A 21,517-nucleotide genomic window follows, 5' to 3' on the forward strand; every position below is an offset into this window, starting at 1 on the left:
AATGCTGACTGTAATAATTGAATATGCCATCCCTATTGAATACAGCCTCATCTGCGTACAACACATAAGCTGGGAAGTTAACATCATGGGCACTTTCTCGCAGGAATCACTGTGCGAACACACACATTCAGGATGGTCATCCGGGAGCAGTAACTGAACCCTTTGGAGATGAAAGGTGTGGAAAGACTCGGCATTTAAGGCACCCTGGACACTGGTACGAGATATTCTTAATTGAGAGGCAATGGCATGTATGCTGGTCCTTGGATTACTCTCCACCGTAACTAAAACACTTTCTTCCCTAACGACCGAGCGAGTCGAATGTGGCCTGCCCTCACTTGTCCTGTTATTTCTTAATGACATGTGGTTGCACAAATTTTGATGCAAACAAACTGCAGTGTGGTTGATGTTTGTTGGGGAAACGTTCTCAATAAATGCGTGCAGTGGCTTATCCATTACCCCAACTATGCTGTACACTAAGCGCATGTCTGCAAGCTTTACATTCATATAGCATTTCATGTTCTTCCTATGGTGCCTACCGCTCGAATGAGGCAATCCTCACTTTCCTGTACAGCACCCCCTGGCGGCATATAGTAACGTTTCTGGGCATGGGTTTCTATGCAATTCTTAATTCTTATGATGGCACCCTACCTACCCCAGAAGTTTGGCACAACATTTACGGGACACCATGTATATAATAAAATAGGACTTTGTAATATTAATGGTGCAAAACGTACATAATGAATAATGAGAAGTTTGATATTGCGAAATGCAGATACACAGTGAATGGGGAAACTTGCAGCCGAAACAGATAAAATTTTCATTTTATTTCAGTAAACATGTTGTGGCCTGAAAAAAACTTGGCATATTATTTGTGCCTATTTCAAAATGTTTAAATTTCTGACGGATTTGTAATAAGAGAGCAGCAGACTGCAGTGCAACTAGACCAAAGCGTAGAAAGTAAGTGCATTACGTTCATGATGAGATCTTAATTCAGACTGAGTTAATTTCGGTTTTCAGTGTATTTTAATTAGATAATTATTACTACTGTAAAATTATTATTGGCTGCTTGAGTTTTAGTTCCATTTACATAATCAGAATTATGTACGAGTTATATGACATGAACTGGTCTTTGTAAAACACAATACAAAGAGAAATTAATATTTTTAGAATAAAGGAAAAATTAATGTACTCTGCTAATTTAATTATAGCTTAACTTTTACATAATGTTTACTTTTTTCATATTTCCCTTTAAGGAGAAAAAGGAGTAGTGACAGAAAAGACTTTTTTAAGAAGTGTTCAGCAATAGCAAATGGAATGAAAGGCAAATCATAAATTTTTGATAAAGATAATTATTTAAAATCATTGTAAAGTATAATTTTTCAAACATAAAGCACAATTTTTGGAGTCCTAGTGAATTTTTTAGCATTTCAGTTTATCAGACTTTTTACTTTAGGGTCCACATAATCATGCTTAAAGGAAGGTTTTCATTATTACACAGTATCACAAGCGAAAACTTTTACATAATCATTACTTATTCTAATTAAATGTAACACTTGTAAATATTTATGATAGTAATTTCCATAGTGATAAATTATATTTTAACATCATAAATATAATAGGAGTAATATTGCAGATATAATGGTTTCATTGTTATTATTTATTTCCAATTCCTGATTTGACCAAACTGGTAGGCCCCCACAGTACCAAAAAGCAATCATTCCAAGAATAGGGCACATCCACTTGTGCTAACTAGTGTGTCTGTTCTGCACCAGTGACTCAAGGTTGTTAAAGCAGTTACTCGAAAAGGCCTTTGTTCCTTGCATAAGGTAACTGGCCTTTGTGAACTGCACTAATACATTCCATAATGAAATATATATATATATATATATATATATAAATTACACTCAATCATAAAATGACAGCCTTCAGCATTATCTTATATGAGAAGGGTAAAAGGAACAACTGTACAGAGATAATAATAGGCCTCTGTTTTTGAACCAGTACTCTGCCAATACTCTGTACTTAATGTCAATGAAACAAATTTTACCATGCATTTACCATATTTTCATATTACATATTTGTATTAATTTTAGTTATTTTTTAAACTCACTTTACTCTCAGTATAATTATGAAACCCTTAACGTTAATTGAAAAATTTTTAAATAGTGCATAAATATGATTAATGACATCGCAATTTAATAAGCTTCCCGGAAAAAATATTAAATTCTTTGCTTATTTAATTCAAAAAGGTTATTTGAACTTAACCATAAAATTTTTCATCTTTATAAAAAAAAAAACAGGAAATGTGTTTAAATTGCAAAATAACGTTTAATTGGTAATTAATTATTTCATGACTGCGAGGTGGCAAAGTGGCTAGCACGTTGCGCAGCTGCAATACTTGTCAGAGGTTCGATCCATGGGCTCGGCAAGGTACACTCAGACGTTCATCCCTTGAGTGGGTCGATAAAATGAGTACCAAGTTCGCTTGGGGATTAACCATCAGGGGTCCAAGCTGACCACTTTCCCAGGGCATATACTGATGTACTCCGGGGCCCAAGGTCAAGAAAGCAGATTTCAGGTCACTGCAGGCTATGGTCCTCTAGGGCTGTCGCCCCAGTTTATTTTTAAAAAATTATGTGATAGAAGTGAAAAATTAAACATACACTTTCAGCACAAAACATCAACTAAAATGAACTGACAAAATTAACAAATGCAAAATTACTAAATGAAATTATCTGATTATTTGTGTTGTCACGCTTTGAACACTATGTACCCCGTTTTTAAGTTAAAACAATAAAATGAGATTGTAAGAATTTAAACACAATCGTTTTCATGTTAAAACAACAATACGGAATTGTAAGAATTTAAATACGATCTCATACAAAATTTAAAAGCCACTACAGCATCACTGTTGTTTCTCTGAAAAAAAAAAAGTAAGTTAATAAATACAGCTAGACCGAAAGAAAATAATTTATAAGGCTGTATATTAATACATAGGAATCCAAACCAATTGAAAAACATTTCCTGCAGTTCAATATTCACGAGGTAAACGACCTTTAGTCACCTCTGTTTTCGACACAAAACGGAATCATCTTGCATATGGTTAGTAACTGAAAACACTTTTAATAAACATAGAATGATGAACAGAATAGCGAATCATTTTATAATTGATCAAAATATACTATTGAGCTTAAAGCACTGATTGATTGCGAAGCTCTTGAATCATACATGATCACACAATATAACTTTTTCGTAGACACTCAGCAGAGCAGTAGCAAGTGGTTATGAACAGAATTAAAAATAAGCATGGGATAGACTTGCATCAAAGTGCGTTTCATTAGATATGCATAAAAAGTGATAGACATGGCACAGGACCGATCCCTGTCGACCTACTGCAATAAGATAGGACTTTGCAATATTTAGGGTGTAGAACACGAAAGGTTGAATATATAACGAACAGTGAGAAGGTTGATGTCTTAGAATGCTGAAATGCCATTCCACTATGAATAGGAAACTGGGAGCTGAAGCAGACTAAATCTTCATTTTATTTTGGTAAACATATTGTGGTCACAAACAACCCGGCACATTATTTGTACATTTTTGATAGATCTACAATAAGAAGAAGAGGAGCAAAATGCAGTCTAGCTAGGCCGAAGCATAGAAAGCAAGTGCGTTATATTGAGAATGAAATCTTAGTTCAGACTCAGTTCTGATTCTATATACATTTTAATTGGATAATTGATAATGCTGTAAAATTGCTATTTGCTGTTTGAGTTTTAGCTCTATTTACACCACAGAATTATGTAAGAGTCATATGACATAGATTAGTCTTAAAATTATGCAGCGCAAAGAGAGATTACTATTTTCAGAAAATGGAGAGGAAATTATGCTGCTAATTTAAATTATAATTTTTATTTTACACGTTCTTAACTTTTCTTACATATTTCCCCTTCCCTTCAAGGAGAAAAAGGTGTAGCGACAGAAAATCCTTTTTAAAAGCACTGCGCAGTAGCAAATGAAGAGAAATGAAAATCATAAGATTTTAACAAAGATAATGAATTAAATAATTGAATTTTTTTTTATACATAAGATTTTTTTTATAGTAAATTGCAATTTTTAAGAATCCTAGTGATTTCTTCAGCATTTCAGCTCATTAAGCTTCGTTCAGACGGGGGCATAAAGGGCATAAGTGGTTAAAGCCGAGCTCCGTTGCCAAGGCAACCAGTTTGTGCTACGTCACAAAATCTGGTTTAGGGCTCGTGGCATAGAGTTCAAAGTTTTCAACTTTATGCCGAGTTTGGGATAAGTGTCGGCCAATCAGAGCAAAGCTAAAACGAAGCGGTGTTCTACAGAAGATTTTGCTGTCACAAAACAAGCAGAGTGAACGTGAGAAATCAATCGAGCATAAGAACAGCGCGGGAAAGTTGTAGATACATCCATGCATGCGCAAATTTAGCTTCTCTCATTGGCCACAACTTTCCGTTCTCGCAAGTGTGAACGGAATTCCCATATTTTATGCCCTTATGACTATGCCTCTATGCCGCCGTCTGAACGTAGCCTAAGTCTTTCTACTTTAGGGTCCACATAATCATAATTCTTCAGGGAAGGTTTTTATTATCACACACTATCACAAATAAATTTTTTACATAATCATTACTTATTCTAACTAACACATGTAAATATTTATGATAGTAATTTCAAAGTGATAAATTATATTTTTAACATCATGAATATAATCTGAGTAACATTGCAGAAATTATGGTTCCATTGCTATCTTTCATTTGCAATTCCTGATTTGACTACACAGGAAAGCCCCACAGTACCTCTAAGCAAACATTTTCATGACATCACAATTTAATAATCTTCCCTGAAAAAATATTAAATCCTTCACTTATTTAATTGAAAAATCTATTTAAACTTGACTATAAAAGTTTATTTTCACATAAAACAAACAAGAAATGTGCTTAAATTTCAAAATAATATTTAATTGGTAATTACTTCATAGTAATGAAAAATTAAACATATTCTATTAGCAAAAAACATCAAATAAAATGCACTAACAAGAATAACAAATGCAAAACTATTAAATGAAAATATGAGATTACTTGTGTTGTCACTCTTTGAACAAAGTTTTTATATTAAAAAAATAAAATGAAATTGTAAGAATTTAAACAAATCTTCTCATACAAAACTTAAAAGCCACAACAGCATCACTATTGTTTCATTGAAAAACAGGAAGTTAATATACTTTGACCGAAAGAAAAAAGAAAATCATTTGAATAAACATAAGTATTACTGTATTAAACTGTATTAAAACTCGGGAATCAAACCATTAAAAAGCATTTCCCACAGTTGAACATGCACGAAGTAAATTATGCTTAATGACCTCTGTTCACTTTCGACCCAAAATGGAAATATCTCGCATATGGTTGCTAACTAAAAACACTATTTATAGACATAGACTGATGAAGGGAATAGTGAACCATTTTGTAGTTTATTAAAATATAATCTTTCTGAGCTTAAAGCACTGATTAATTGCAAAGCATTTAAATCATACATGATCACACAGTATAATTTTTTTTGTAGACACTGAGCAGAGCAGTAACAAATGATTACGAACAGAAGAATTAAAAATAAGCATGGCATAGACTTGCATCAAAATGCATTTCATTAGATATGCAGAAAAAGTGACAGACGTGGAACAGGACCAATCCCCATCCACTTAATAAAATAAGACTTTGTAATATTGATAGTGAAGAATATAGGAGTTTGAATACATAACGAACAGTGAGAAGTTTGATGTCGCAGAATGCCGATCCAAAATAAACAGGAAACTGGCAGCCGAAGCATATTATATCTTGATTTTATTTCAGTAAACATGCTGCATCCACAAAAAATGTGGCACATTCTTTGTGCTTATTTAGAAATGTTATTTTGAAATTTCTGACAGATTTGCAATAAGAAGAGAGGGATAGACTGCAGTCCAGCTAGGCCGGGTAGAAGAAAGCAAGTGTTCAGGATAAAATCTTTATTCTGACTCAGTTTGGTTTCCAATGCATTTTAACTGGATAATTAGTACTGCTGTAAAATTAGTATTGGCTGTTTCAGTTTTAGCTCCATTTACATTACAGAGTCATACGACATAGATTAGTTGTGACGCAGTGCAAAGACAGAGATTACTATTTTCAGAAAACAAAAGGGAAATTTATTTATTTTGCAAATTTAAATTATAATTTTTCTTTTAATCTTAATTTTTTTTTTATAAAATATTAGCAGGATATGATACTTCAAGTGCAGAATGTAACATTATTTCCCAACTGGATTTTCTTAAAATATCTATGACATTCAAAAAATTATGTTTGTCTATTTGCAAATTCAAATGTCTAATGAAAACAAAGTGCATATAATAAATTTATTTAAGCCACCTCAACAAAATTTATAAGAAGAAAAATGCGTGTTTAAATCATCAGTGATGTAACACTTAGGAGATTCAGCATTAGAGTTTGTTTAAGATCGTCAATCTTTGTATAACGTGGTTCAAGTATGCGTGAAAGTAAACTATTACTTGTGCTTCCACTTTCCTTAATAGCATTTTGTCATTTGAAAGCTCAAAACATTTTATCTTCCTATGAACTTAATCAGGTATTTTCCAATGAGACGACATTATTATGTATGCTGTGCAATATGTATTTTGAATCTAAATTTTGCATAAATTTTCTGCAATCTGTTATGTGCTGTTTTTCAGAAATATGGAATTATTGGTCAAGAGACAACTTTTTATAATTATGCGTGATAAAATTAAGTAATGAATTTTAAGATTTTTAAAACTATTTTCAGGAAAGGGTAAAAGATATGTAATTATAATTTTGTATTTATTTTGAAAATTTTGAATTGCTGATAAGAATTCTTAAGTGCATGAAATAATTTTGAAAAATTGGTATAGCATATGACAAAGAGAGTGTTTTGAGCCTTACTATGGTAAATGTTCAGTGTTTTGTTATAGGATAGAGAAATAACATATAAAAATTAATGTATCAAAAACTGAATAATTACCATAAGTAATTAAGATACGATAACACACCGAACAAATATTAATGTAGAAGTCAAACAACAAAAATCAGCATTATATTTTCACAGGACTAGTTTCGATGGTTTTACTGAACCATCATCCTCAGCTGCAAAAGCGCACTGGACAGGAGATAAGCCACTGGCACCGTTGATGAAACCAGAACTAAAACATAATTTCTTTAAAGGCTGAAGGCAAAGAGACTGGAATCAGGATCGTTAACTAGAACAGAAAAATTTTTTTTAATATTAAATGCCTCTAGAAAATCCAGTTCACCAATGGAAGATGTATTTTGAATAATTTTGGCAGTAGAAAATTGAAAGTGTGATTTCCCGACCAACAAATGTTGGGCAACAGAAGACTTCTGTGTTTCCTTTTTTCTAACATATGCCTCATGTTCTTTAATGCGAAATTTTAAGACGCTCTTAGTTTGGCCATTGTAAATTAAGCCACACTGACAAGGAATCCTGTAATTGATGGAAAGAAGGGAATGACAACAGAATTTTTATTATCTCGTAAAACAAGAATGTGCCTTTTGGTGTGTTGAGATAAGAATTTTTTAACTGTTTGATTAATAATGTTGGGTGAAAAGCCCCTGTCAATAGCTATCACTTTTAAATAATTTAGTTCTTCAACAAGGGATATTTTGGAGGAGCAAACTTGAAGAGCATGGAAAATATAGGAATAAAATGAAGCTAACTTTTGTTTAGTCGGATGACATGATTTGAAGTGTGGTGGAAGGCAAACCGATGAAGGCTTACGGTAAACCGTAGTACCAAAGTTCGATGTGTTACGTGTGACGAGAATGTCGAGAAACGGAAGAGAATTGCAAGTCTCAAGTTCAAAAGTGAACTGAATAGCAGGATCAATAGAATTCATTGTTGAAAGAACTTTATTTAAATCATCTATTACCTTCAAACAGTGTAAAAGTATCGTCTACATAGTGGAACCACACCAGGAAGATTAAAGTATCAAACAATTTTGATTCATAACAATGCGTGTAGATACCAGCCAGGATGGGACTAAGGGGGCTTCCCATGGCTAATCACTCAGTTTGCTTGTAATATTTATTTTTGAAAACAAAATGCATTTGTTTCAAACAGAGTTGAGCGAGAGAAATTAGCTCATCAATTTCAAAGCAAGAGAAATGAAATTTACGAAGTCTGGTTTCTACATCTTAATACACCCTCCACTGGAAAATCTTCCATTGGTGAACTGGATTTTCTAGAGGCATTTCACATTCAAAATCTTTCTGTTCTAGTTAACGAACCTAATTTTAATCCATCTTTGCCTTCAGCCTTTAAGGAAATTATGTTTTAGTTCTACTTTCATCAAAAGATGATGCCAGTGGCTTATCTCCTGTCCAGGCTTTCTTATATCTATTTTCATTATGTCTTATCTCATTCATTTGCACTTTTGCAGCTGAGGATAGATGGTTCGGTAAAACCATCTAAAATAGTCCTGTGAAAATTTGAAAATATAACACTGATTTTTGTTGTTTGACTTTATTACCATAAGTAGTATAGATTTATGTCAACTAATTTTAAAAATCTATCAATGATTACATGTTAAGACAAACTCTGAAGGCTTCCACTTTTATTTTTTCATATATAATTTTTTAAAAATATAACGTAGAATAGTTAATCTTTTTATATAAATGGAGTGTTATAAGCACAGCTGAAAATGGGCAGTTGCCTTTAAACATGGAACAGAGGCATTTTCTAAGTAACTACTGTGAGCATCCCTTTAGCCTTTGGTAAAAATTCATACACTAATTCGTTACTGTGGATCTGCCCATAAGGTAAAAATGTTTGTATTAAAAGAAAGCTGTTGGGTCTTCCAGTTCATACAAAATATGCAAATTAGGTTGATAATAATAAAAAGAATAATTTTAGTTATATTATTTCCAACATTTCAAATGAAAAATTACATTACAAAATTTTAAATTTCTTGTGATTTTGTAATGTAATTAATTGATGTTTGAAATTTTTATATTTGAAAAATTTTAACTGCTTCCCTTAAAAAATTTTTTTGAAAACAAATTGCAAAAAATCATCACATTTTTTATTTTATTATTAAATACAATGAAACGAAAAAAATCAAAATATGTAGGTTTTAAGTTGAATTTTTAATTTTTTGAAGGTGTAAAACATTTAGTTTTAATATTAGTTTACAATCCCGAGTTATCTCGGGCAAATGGAAAAAAAGTTAAATATTAGTCTTTGTATGACAGTTTTGAAACAAGAGACAACACAAAGTGATACCCGACATTCTACACTGGTATGTGGTCTCTTTTCTTACTGGCTTGCCCCTGGAATCTCTCAAGGGAGCACAGAGTACACTGTCTAGTTGAATTTGATTTTTTAAAAATTTTTTTTCCACCTCTTCATAATCACTATCTGAAAAATCCGCTCTGTCTTGCATCATTGCCATTATTTTATTTTTTTCAACGCATGTATCCTTCGTTATACATTACTAATCCACAAGCCGACGAATACTATACAATGGGGAAACACGCGACCAGTCTCTCCAAAAGAACTGCGTAACCAACAAAATTTGACAAACTGCCAATCAAAACTGAATCTTTCCATTCATTTCCTCCAGTATGAGTAAAAGTGTGATAAAACAAATCGTACTAACAATTTCTGCTTCGCCCGAGTTTTCACGGGATAACAATTGACTGCAATATATACGAACCCAAGATAACTCTGGATAATCAGGCAAGCGGTTTTAAAAGCCTTACCTAAACAAATATAATTATGAAGTTCATTTATTTTCTTACTTTATGTGCACAAAATTAAAATTATACAGTCCATATTATTGTAAGACAGTATAGAACTTTATTTACAAAATTTAAAAGACCTAGCTTGAATATACAAGTTATACATCTTAAATTTTGTAATTTTTTTAATTACCTAATTTGAACATTTTTATGGCCATAAGTTATAAATGCAAACTTAATTATATAATACTAGAAGCCAGTTGCGTTTATTAAAGAATGGAGGGTTTTAGGTTCTGTAGTACTTAAGCATCTCACAGCCATTAGCAAGATGTTATGCTGATTGGCACTGTAGAGGACTTGCTCATTTTTATCAAAGTTTATTTTATTATTGTACTGAATTTTGTCAGTTTTCTATGTTTATTAAGTTCTAAATTCCATTTTACATTGCTTTACAATTAAGTAAATGTCTATTGATTTACCAGAGTTAAGTAATTAATTTTAAGACAAATTTCATATGTAAAAGAAAATTTTGGTTTTATATCGATAGCAACAATTTTTATGAGACTTTCAAGCTAAGGATTGCAAAATATTAAGATATTCAAGCAAAGATTTTACAAAACTGTGAACTTTTCCAGCTATTTCTTGTAAAAATTAGGACATTCCTTTCAGTATTCTTGCAGAAAAATTAACTTGCAAACTTTCAAAATTTCAATTGAATTTTCAGTTTGCATTTATTATTAAAAATATCTGCAAGATATTCTTATTTAAAACAATTATTTAGATAAGGATTTTATAAATTTTTTCTACTCCTATTTTTTTTCTTGTTTTGCTAATGTTTTAGTGCTTTCTTCTAAAAAAGGCCTTTCTGTCTCCAAGGCTTTTCGCTTTGAAAGGGGAATATATAAGATAAAAATATGTAAATCAGCTTTATAATTCATAAATAGCCTCTTTATTCCTCATTTTTAATATGGGTACTTTCTCTCTCTATTCTCAAATAAAATTTTTTCTGGAGTGTGCATAGATTAATCTATGCCACAGAGCTTGCGTAAAGCTGATGATATACCTTATTCTTAACTTGAACTCAAAACTTTGAGAACTGAAATTCTTATAACCTACACCAAAACCTTCTCTTGATGAGCTTCTATACTGGATAAATGCGCACTTAGCTCTACTATTGTTGCCATTTGGATGCTATTTCGTTGTGCTCTTTTTCTATCACAACAGTCAGTATCAAAAATGTAAATGTTCTGGAAGTACACACAGTTAGAGTGCCAAGTGAATTGTGGCCACAAATGTCACTTTAAATAAAAGTGGAATTTAATCCCCCTGGACTGTCAAGTCATAACTACAACATTTCGCCATTCTATGCAATCAGAGCTCTGCCTCTTCAATATGCCATCTATGTGCTTTAGCATCAGTATTTCTACATTTCAGTGTTTCTATATCAGTACTCCTAAATTTGTTTTTATTATATACATCACTACATATAATAAAAAAAAGAGCCTGACTGTGTATGTATGTCTTTTGTTCATGCTGCACGTAAGCTAATAGATCCAGGGCTACGAAATTTGGTACACAAGTGCATCTCTAGACAAGAGCCAAATGTACCCTGAAGCAATTCTTTTAAAATTCAAATGAGATTTTTTGATGAAATCTCATCAAATCAATAATTCTCTCTTTATATTGGTGATTTATTACTGTTGCCACTCGGAAAAATGAGGTCGATGATTCTGTGCCCTTTTAAAATTTAATGCTTCTCTTGGATACAGGACGTTTGTTGAGAGAAGGCAACAGGAAGTTAATTTATTTATTAGGATAATTAATACTTTTATTAAGAGATATTGCTTATTTCATTGTAATTTTTAATATGTAATACATTTTTATATATATTTTTTTGCATAAAAGCTGTTCTGCAGAGTAAAATTCTGCGCAATTTTAAATTTAATGTTTGGTGTTCCCTTTAGGCATTTTTCCGGAAAATTTAAAGCCAGACGATTGCGATCATCCATTCAAAAACATATACCACAACTTCATGCAATCAACAATCTCTAAGGATACCATTCTGGGATAACTGACAGAAGAAACAATTAAGTACTGATTTCCATTAAATAAACATGGCCAACACAACTAAAGGCATATTCATAACAGGACAAACTTTAGTATTGGTGGCATACATCTTGGATAAGGTTTGACTAAAGGCATGTCTTAAGTGATAAATTTGGCATCTATGGCAATCACAGCTGGTATAAAATATAGGAAGCCACCCCTTGCAACAGAAATAGGTAGAATAAAATATGGGATTTAACTCTTGGAAACAGAACAGAAACGAACAGAAATGTTGCCTGAGCTTTATCAGTTTGGTGCGAAAAGGAAAAAAACACATTATCAATTATTTCACATTTCATTACAATATTGTACATGTTTTTATTCAAAATAAATTCATTTTAATGTAGGATGTTTTCTCTGTGCAACAAATATGAATAAATGCAGTATTATAAAAACTTTCAGAGGTTTAGGAACATTATACTACCCTCAAAACTTTCATTTGGATCATTCAAGATTTAATACTGTACATAAGTAACTTCCGATTTCCATTATAAAGCCATTTGCTATCTAAAGCCTTTAAAACATTTTATATTTACTAAATCAAAGAGATTCAAATATGGCACAAGAACACTTGAAATAAAATTAAACACCCAAGAGTTCCTGAAGCAAAAATAATTCAGGGTCTTAAGTACCAGAAAATAACTTCACACTTGTTAACATTAAATTAGCTCAGCACAAAATAGATGGTGAGAATGCATAAAATGTAAATAATAAAAAAAATGGAAAATTAGAGAACACAATTTTCAAGAGAATTTTATCTGAATCCTAGTAATGAATAGTATTAACAGCTTGTCAATGAGTAAGAAAATTTACCGAAATGGTAGTGCATATTTATTTCTGCAAGAGAAAACATTCTGTATAACAAGGAAATAAAGTTTAATAATCAAACAGCCCACTGTTAAAAAAACCAACTAAAAAATTAAACTGCCATACCTAGGCACTGTTGAGGAATGTGTTTATTTGTAGTTAAAATGAAGTCACTAAAAATGTAGGTCTGCTAATTGCTGCTATTGCAGCCTGTACTCTAAAAATGACCTCTTACAAAGTTTCTGCATTGCCATTTCTTTCACAGTGTACAAAACAGCTATACATTGGTTTTTACGAGATTTAGAGCAGATCAAATATATGTTATATAAAAATATAATGTTGTTATATCAAAACACAATTTCTTTATTAATTTATTTAAGACACAAAAAATCTGATGTGTTCACCATGCGACTTCCTTGTACGGAATATTAAATTATACCCATTTTTTCTTGCATTTCATTTAAACTTATTGGATTGAATTAAATCTACTTTGACGATAATACATAAACCACAATAGAATAAATGCACTCTTTAAAGTTCAGTATATTCGTTTACCATAGCGACATTCTGGCCCTAGGTTCACTTAACAGCATTAATTTCATTCATAACATAACTCAGAATGCATATAAATTTATATCATCTTAAGAATTATCTAATTTTTGCCACATGTTCTATTCAAATACTATAATAAATCTAAAACAATGTATAAAAGAAATTAAGCAAAGAACAACAGCAAAAGAGGAAGAGTTTTTCACAGACAATTCAGTACTTCTCATTCAATTTAATTCATTCTCACTTCGCGACAAGGCATACAATACATAAAAATTCAAGATGTCTGTATTGAAAATTATGAAGTAAATCTTAAAAACACTTATTTCCTCGAATAAATTCCAGAATGGATTAAGTATGATTTAATTCGCAATTATAAAAGAAGGCGTTATCGTTGTTATTGTGAAGCTTACTTTCTCTAGATTGGCAACAAATCTACCATTCTGATGTTTAAAGTGTAAACAAGCAATGGCCACCATGGCAAAACGTATTAGGCTTGGTGGCATTTGAACAACTTTTAAATTGTTAATAATTCTAAAAATATTGCATACAGATTTACTAAAGGCATAAAAGCCTTAACCAGAAGATAAGAACAACATATTTCAATAATTTTTAAAGGAAAAAATGCACAATTTACAAGCCTATAAGAAATAGATCACTAAGCCGAGTAACAGAGTGGATATATATATACTTTTTGGTGTGGCCGATTGCAACCAAAATACCAGGTGCACATCTACATGTTATAGCAGTCCTATGTACAAAATTTCAACGTTCTGAGGCTACTTGTTTTTGAGTTTTGCGAAATACGTACGTACATACGTTCGTACAGATGCCACGAAAAATTCTCTTCAGAATTCATTTTAAAGCAGTTTTATAATTTTTTTGTTTGGAAAAGAGTCCTTTATTCTGTCCTTATGTACATATGTCACACAAAAACATTGTTAAATTGCATTCGATAGCGGTGGAAAAGGGTATTTGCGTTGAAATATGATGCCTGAAACTTTTCGCAATTACAATACTTCCTTTTTACTTTGTACAAGGAAGTAAAAAGAGCGCTCCAATAAACTTATTTTACTTCAATTCTTATGCAGTTATGTTGTTTTAACCACCTTGCTTTTTCTTGATGACTTTGATTTCTAATTTCTACAAAGTTTTTTCATAGTTAGAACAAACTTCACTGCTAACAAATATCTGCTAAATTTCATTCTTTGTTTATAACTTCCTTGAAACTAAAGAAATTTATAAAAACTATAAATCAGAATGGCACAATGAGTGCACATTTTTGCCCTTAAACCATACACATCTGAAAAGGTTAATGAAAGTTTTCATCATTTTTTAAAACTCATTTAAAAACATCCATTCTCCAGCCCCCCCTCCATGAAAAGCTAAGTGAATACAAAACAATGTATATAAAATGTACAAAATGTTTTACACTGTAATGAATTAAAACAGCAAAAGGTACTTAAATGTGATATATCAGTTTCAACAAAATAACATTACAAAGTATATGGAAAGACTAAATAACTAATTGCTTCAGCTTTGCAGTGTTTTCAAATTAGCTCAGCACAACATGTGTTTAGATTTTACAAATGCATGTGAAGAAGACATCCATTAATGAACTGAAAAATACTGTTTCATACTTTACTGCTCAACTCCTGGATGGCCAGTTTTAAGGATTCTCTCCTACTGCTGTACCTAGCAAGTTTAATGCAACAGAGTAGTGAAAATGAGACTACAAATATTTCATCATGATTACTTTTATTCCCAGAAATCTGTTACTTCGTGAATGCTTACTGCACAACATACTTTTATGTCTGAAAAGAACCATGCCCAATATTATACTCTGACTACATCTAGTCCTTAATGGCTATTAGATAACATCTAAACGGCTCTCTTAATTAGTAACCTTGATGCATTTCAGTATACAATAAATATAAAGCCTGACTGAGAATATCATTAAAAATTATGCCACAAGAAAAGATGGGTAAACGTGAGATTTTTCCATGGCTACTACTACAGTCAAAATTTTGGGCTTTGTACATTAATTTTGGCATTTACTTAAAATGAATCTTTTGCTTATAACACCTGGTTTCATTTATTTGAATTAGAAGAAAAATTAGCCCATAAGAGTATTTCAAGCCTCAGAAAACATTTCAAAAGAATCTGCTAACAGAACCTACCTATCACAGAAAGAATCACAGAATGGTAGAATAATGTCATTACAGTACAGGATACAATGCCATGAATTAACACTAATTAAGAATTTTTAATAAACTGGCTTAAGCTGAAGTATAATGATTTAGTCTTCCTGCTGTCGGCTGCTACACAGCTACTATGAAATTTCCTTTGCTCTGTACAAAATATAAAGACATTTACTTTTGCAATTAGTGAATTAGTTTCTGAGAAAAAATACACTTTTATTACACTTTTATCTATTTATTTTTTATACACTTTTATCTAAAATCTTTAAAACAAATATGATCTCAGTCACATTTTCATTTCAAATAATTTTTCCTTTCAGTATTTTGCAAAACCCATCCTTGTTTCTGTAAAGTATATAATTTTAAATAAGCAGTAAAAATAATAAAAAATTTAGTCCAGACCTGTATATGTTTTAGGACTTTAAGTAAAAGGATTTATTGAAAAAAATGCAAAAGGTTTCTCAGTTTGCATTTGCAGTTTAAAGAATACAAACTGTCTAAATAGACATTTAATCATTTCAAATCTTTAAAATTTTATTACTGAATTTCAGTACACACATAGATATATAAATCGAACCTAGTGCTATTTATTCAATTGGTAAATATAAACATAAATTACGAACCTTTTTTTAAAACCTTATGTGGCCAGAAAAATTGCGAAAACTCGTAAAACGTAAGCAGAATTTTTCTTTACCTGTTTTTGTTTTGTAAAACACGTTCAAAACAATTTTATTACATTAATTAATTATAATATTGTTGCATGCATACCGGTTTGTAATAGATTGATAATAGTTCGTAAATGATTGTCATTGCACTTAAATCCGATGATAGCTTAATTAAATTTATTTTATCAACAGAAACACTTCAAAGTTCTGGAATTTTCCACAGAAATACTCGTACAAGTGTTTAGAACATCACTTGTATTAACGTCACTTGTATTAATTAAAGTATAATCAGTAGTTATGCTTCAATCTAATAAGAACGAAAACACAACGGAATGCAAGACGCATCTTAAGAGAAAGTTAACTCAGAAATATCTCCAATCTCACGCTGAACTAACAACTGGCAACAGTAAAAACTTATATAGCATAAATAATGTCATAAAAATAGTGTGGTATAATGAGATTATTACTTTGAAACCGATGTTTCTAATTGATGCCCAAGAAGAACCAATATTTCCCATTCTGCTTCATTGCATATCTTTCAAAAAAGTAAAAAAAAATCATCCAATTGATTTCCTTCATCATTTTTTTTAAATGCGAAAAGGTTTTATAAGCTGTGAAAATGTCGGAAGTTTGTAACCGATATATTTTTAGATATGAAATTTTAAAATTAATGGACGTCAAAAAGTCTAAAAATATGAATGATTTTCGAAAATTCTCCCAAAATATTTTTAAAAATATTACGCTAAAAATTTCGTTTAATTTTGTTTTCCTCCACAATGTGTTATGGTGCAAATTATAATATTCTGAGATTCTCAGTTTATTTATATTTCCAAAAAATCGTTTCAACTTTAAATTTGAAAAAAAATCTATTCCTCTAAAAATCAAAAGCGTGACACCACATCCACAAGCAGTGTATGTACAAAGTTTTAGTTCTATTTTTTACCGGGAAGCAGTTTAAAAATCCATGACCATCTTTTAACCATAGGGACAAGCACTAAGAGTGAACTAAATAACAGCTTATATAATAATAATAATAATAATAATAATAATTAAAAAGCATATATTTTTCAGGAACCATTACGAAAGTTCAGGTACTAGTTGTGAAAGTACAGATTACAAAATTAATAACAGTAAACAACTAAGACACAATAACACGCCGAATAAATACTAATTCAGAAGTCAAACAACAAATTTGATTGATTTTTGTTGTTTGACTTCTGAATTAACAGTAAACAACGTTAAAAATGTGTAAACAGTATTAGAAATCTGCCAGTTCTGAGACGTGATTGTTCACAGAGGCTTACGTGTAAATAAAGGGATGGAAGGCGGTGGTCTTCTGAACGGGTCTAAAGGCGAAGCTCTTTCATGTCTTTTTTTCCCTCTTGCTAACGGCAGCTGTGAGAAGGAGCGTTGCATGTGAACGGGGCTAATAAGGCTTTAAGTTAAATACTATACTTACATTTTTTAACCTTTCCAAACCACCTTTCCAAAATTAAATAAAGATGCATAAATACCTGCATCACCACTTGAACTAGATTCAGTGAAAGAGGGAGTTCCCTCTGTATGAGTTGGAGTGGAACCTTCAACACTATGTGGTGGAGTCCAGGTAACAGTATGTAATGTGGAACCAATACCAGATGTACTAGAACTACTTGTTTCAGACATGCAATCTGTTGTTGACTCAGTCTGGATTGTAACTTGAGATAAACTGCAGGATGGAAGCATTAGATTTAGCATTACATGCTATCAAGGTCAGCTTCAGAAAAGGGATTTAACACATAAATAGAGCATAAATTTTACGTTTAAGCTACACTACACTAAAATTTACACACTTAGAATTGCATCTTTCTTTAATCAGGACATCCATTTCTTGTGAATGACGAGCCAAAAAAACTAATTTAAACAGTTAATTATAAGACAATTGGTAAATTAAAAATATATACAGTCAAAAGTCGTTAATTCGCCATAATCCCATAATCCGGAATGATCTATAATCCGGACCTCAAAGCTACAAACTTTCTGCGCATGCACGTAAGACTTTTACGGCTGCGAATATGCGTGTGCGCATGTGCGTAATACGTATACGCTTGTGCGTTTAATGTATAACGGACGGTATAAGCTAAGCTAAAATTATCTAATTCAGTTAATGTTGCAGGTTGCCGTTGTTCCTGAATCTTCGAATTGGATCCGGCTTATTATTTTTGCAGACTGTTAGAGCAATTTTATAAAAGTAAGCTTGAACTTTCGATTATGTCAAATACAGGGTTGCCGCTCAAACAGGAGAATGAAATTCCCTGACTTTTCCAGGTTTTCCAGGTGTGTTTCAAGAAAATTCCAGTCTATCCGCGTAATGTACATTGGCTGTGCTAAGAGGTAAATTAATTATGGTATTACTTGTATGGTGTAGCAAATTCACTTAATTATTTAATAAATCCCAGAGGACATTTATTCTTAATTATTCTTGGTATACTTTGTTTGATAATTTTGTTTAGTTTTCCACTTAAGAAACTTAATAAAATTTAAGATATATATATTGGATAACAAATGTATGTTTTATTTAATTATTACTCATGATCTCACCAGTTCAACACGAGGCTAATCTGGTCCTTATAAATCACAATGCAATGCTAAATAGTTAGGTTAGATTCTAGGTAAATTTAATTTGTGTGAGGTATGTTCTTAAAAGGCACCTTAACACTTGAAAACACAAATATAATTATAAGAGTTGTTGTTTTCTCCACTGAAAATTGAAATTAGAATCTTCCCAATCTGGAATAAAATAAGGCTTTTTTTTGCAGACATTCTGCAGCTAAATGAAAGAAAGAAATCTATTTTAATAAATTGAGGTATTTTATATTTATTTCGCAGCATACATAAGGAAAAAATATGTGCATTAAATTTCGTGATGGTATGTCATCATACTGCTATAATTAATTTCAGGATTATGCCAGAGAAAATTTCCTGAAATTTGGAAATATTATTTACTAATAATAAATAAATTTAGAAGGAAGAAGCAACATTAAATTATATGAATAACATAAAAATAATTACTTAAAAATTTAATTAGAATAATCAACGATATTTTAGCGAATATAGTTATATTACATGGCTAGCCTAGATGACTGATTACTATTTTTTTATTTTACTGCAAAATGGCAAGGTATTTATTAAAAAGAAAAAAAAAAAAGGTTTAAAAAGATTTTGCGGTAAAATTCTAGTATACGGTAAGGCTTTGGCACGATTTTGAAAATTGTCGCCAAGACCAAAATGACCCGTTTACTGCGCATCAAAATTTCGCCAAATCTCATTATTATTCTAACCAAAGAACGTCTATGTAAAGAAGAAAAGGTTCCACACAAGTAAAATGCTATTACGCCGCTAGAATGCGGAGGGAAAATTTGCCAAGGGATTTGGCGACGGAACCTGGCGGCCAGAATTTCCCTCTCCGCGATGTGTACAGGAAATTGATAAACACGTGTTAAGAAGAAACGCTTTTTGACAAAAAGAAAACTACGAAAATCCGTTTTTAAATTATTGCGAAAAATCCAAGAAGAAACGTTTTATCAAAGGACGTTTCTTCTTGGAATTTTCGCAATAATTTTAAAAACGGATTTTCGTAGTTTTTTTTTTCCCTGAAAATAACTAATCCGTGAATTAATTTACTTGCGCCAAAAAATATTTTCTTTCCCTTTAGAGTTTAACCACTTGCGCTAAGACTAAACTTCACGGTTGCGGTGCCGTGCGCTACGATATAACAAGCGGTAAAGTGTCTCGTTTACGCCGCTTCGCATCTGCGAGTGCAATCCAGAGCTGTAACTCGAGAAATAAACAATCTTGTTGTTAGGCGACGTGTGCACCACGTTATTTTCATTTTTGCGATAAATGCTTATCGACGTGTTCACGTCGCTCGCGGTTTGAGACAAAAGCATCTTGACGTGCGTGGCAGGTCTTTTTAGCGCAAGTGATTAAAGAAATTTTAAACGATATTCATTTTATGAACTCTTGATAAAGTGACCTTCGAACTTCGACACCGGTTTCGAGCTTTGGCAACAGATATATCAGACATGCACAGCTGTTTTCCCTCTATGATGGAACGGAGCCACAGCCACGTCTGTTGCAGAGAGGTTTTCCTTCTTTACAATACATATTCTTTGATTCTAACCTCCATGGTACCGTTCTTTAATTCTAACCTTCATACTAGGATTAAACCCATTTTGTTTTATACGAGAACAGGTACTTTCTTTAGTTCATGCACTGCACATGCGATTCTCGAGAATATTGGAAACCAAAAGTTGCTTTGCCTTTCTAACAGACAATCAAATTGGAGCTGCGAAAATTGGCTCTATGCCAGCTACACGAATGACACTCACGTGATACATAATTCGCGAAAAAAATTACCTCTTCCGACGTCGGAGCAAAAATCGCTCTTTTTGGCGGAATCGTTGTATGAACTTCCCTGACTTTTCCAGATTTTGACAAAAATACTTAAATTCCCTGACTTTTCCCTGAATATTTTGGTCAATTTTCGAATTCCCTGACTTTTCCCGGTTCTCCCGGTAGCGTGGCAACCCTGCAAATAGAATTTCCGATATGTATTTACTAATATGTAAAGGATCTACAAAGCGAAAGTATGTTTGGAAGTCCATTAAGCAAAAAGTGGAATTGCTGCAAAAAATGGATAAAGGCATATCCTTCGTTTCTCAAACCATTCCGAAATCTGTTTATCAATTTCACGCTGCTCTGCAGCCCAGGGGGGAAGGGGGACTTCGAAATGCCGCGGCGCGCAATGAATTGGAAGTTAATCTGTCAGCACTATCCTTATCTTCAGGGCAGATGTTTTTATTTTATTTCGCTTATAATTCCTTACTAAATGTAGTATTTCATCTCGATGTATTCCGTCTTTGATATGATTTAAATCAAATTCCTCATATTATAATTCACTTTCGATAAAGAAGAAAGTGATACAGAGGTTATTGAAAACGAAAAAATTTCGATTGAAAAATTAGTCGGTATTCTCGACACAGCAATTATAGGACTTGAACAGCGGAACTTTGTAATTGAAAAAGAAATTATGTCTGTTATGTTATTAAACAACTTACATTGAAAGAAATGTTTAATAAAGTAAACAAATAAATATAAAGCTTTTTTTTTTTTTTTTTTTTTTGTAAATTTTGATATCCTTTAAGATCATAATTGTTTTTTTATTTCATAAATTATGATTTCATATTTTTAATTTTATAATTTCTGCCTGCCATCTTACCAGATTTAAACTGATGATCTATAATCCGGAATTGCCGAAGTCCCAATGAGTCCAGATTAACGACTTTTGACTGTATATATAAATACCTACATGGCTAACAAGAAGCTTAACATAATACTGAATGAAAAAGCTGAATTAAGT

General features: G+C 31.7%; 1 protein-coding gene across 8 annotated transcripts in view; it reads right to left on the reverse strand.

Annotated features, from left to right (window-relative positions):
- LOC118183889 (phosphatidylinositol 4-phosphate 5-kinase type-1 alpha-like) overlaps window positions 1–21,517 on the reverse strand; it is a 488,382-nt gene that overhangs the window by 41,195 nt on the left and 425,670 nt on the right. For all 8 annotated transcript variants that reach the window (XM_085807847.1, XM_085807846.1, XM_085807843.1 and 5 more), the window contains one exon: window positions 17,631–17,824. In XM_085807847.1, the coding sequence (XP_085663973.1) occupies window positions 17,631–17,824 (194 nt within the window). The remainder of the gene's footprint in view (window positions 1–17,630; window positions 17,825–21,517) is intronic.

The sequence above is a fragment of the Stegodyphus dumicola genome, chromosome X1 (genome assembly GCF_044657685.1).
Source record: "Stegodyphus dumicola isolate Sdum_Otavi_A_Nest chromosome X1, ASM4465768v1".
NCBI lineage: Eukaryota > Metazoa > Arthropoda > Arachnida > Araneae > Eresidae > Stegodyphus > Stegodyphus dumicola.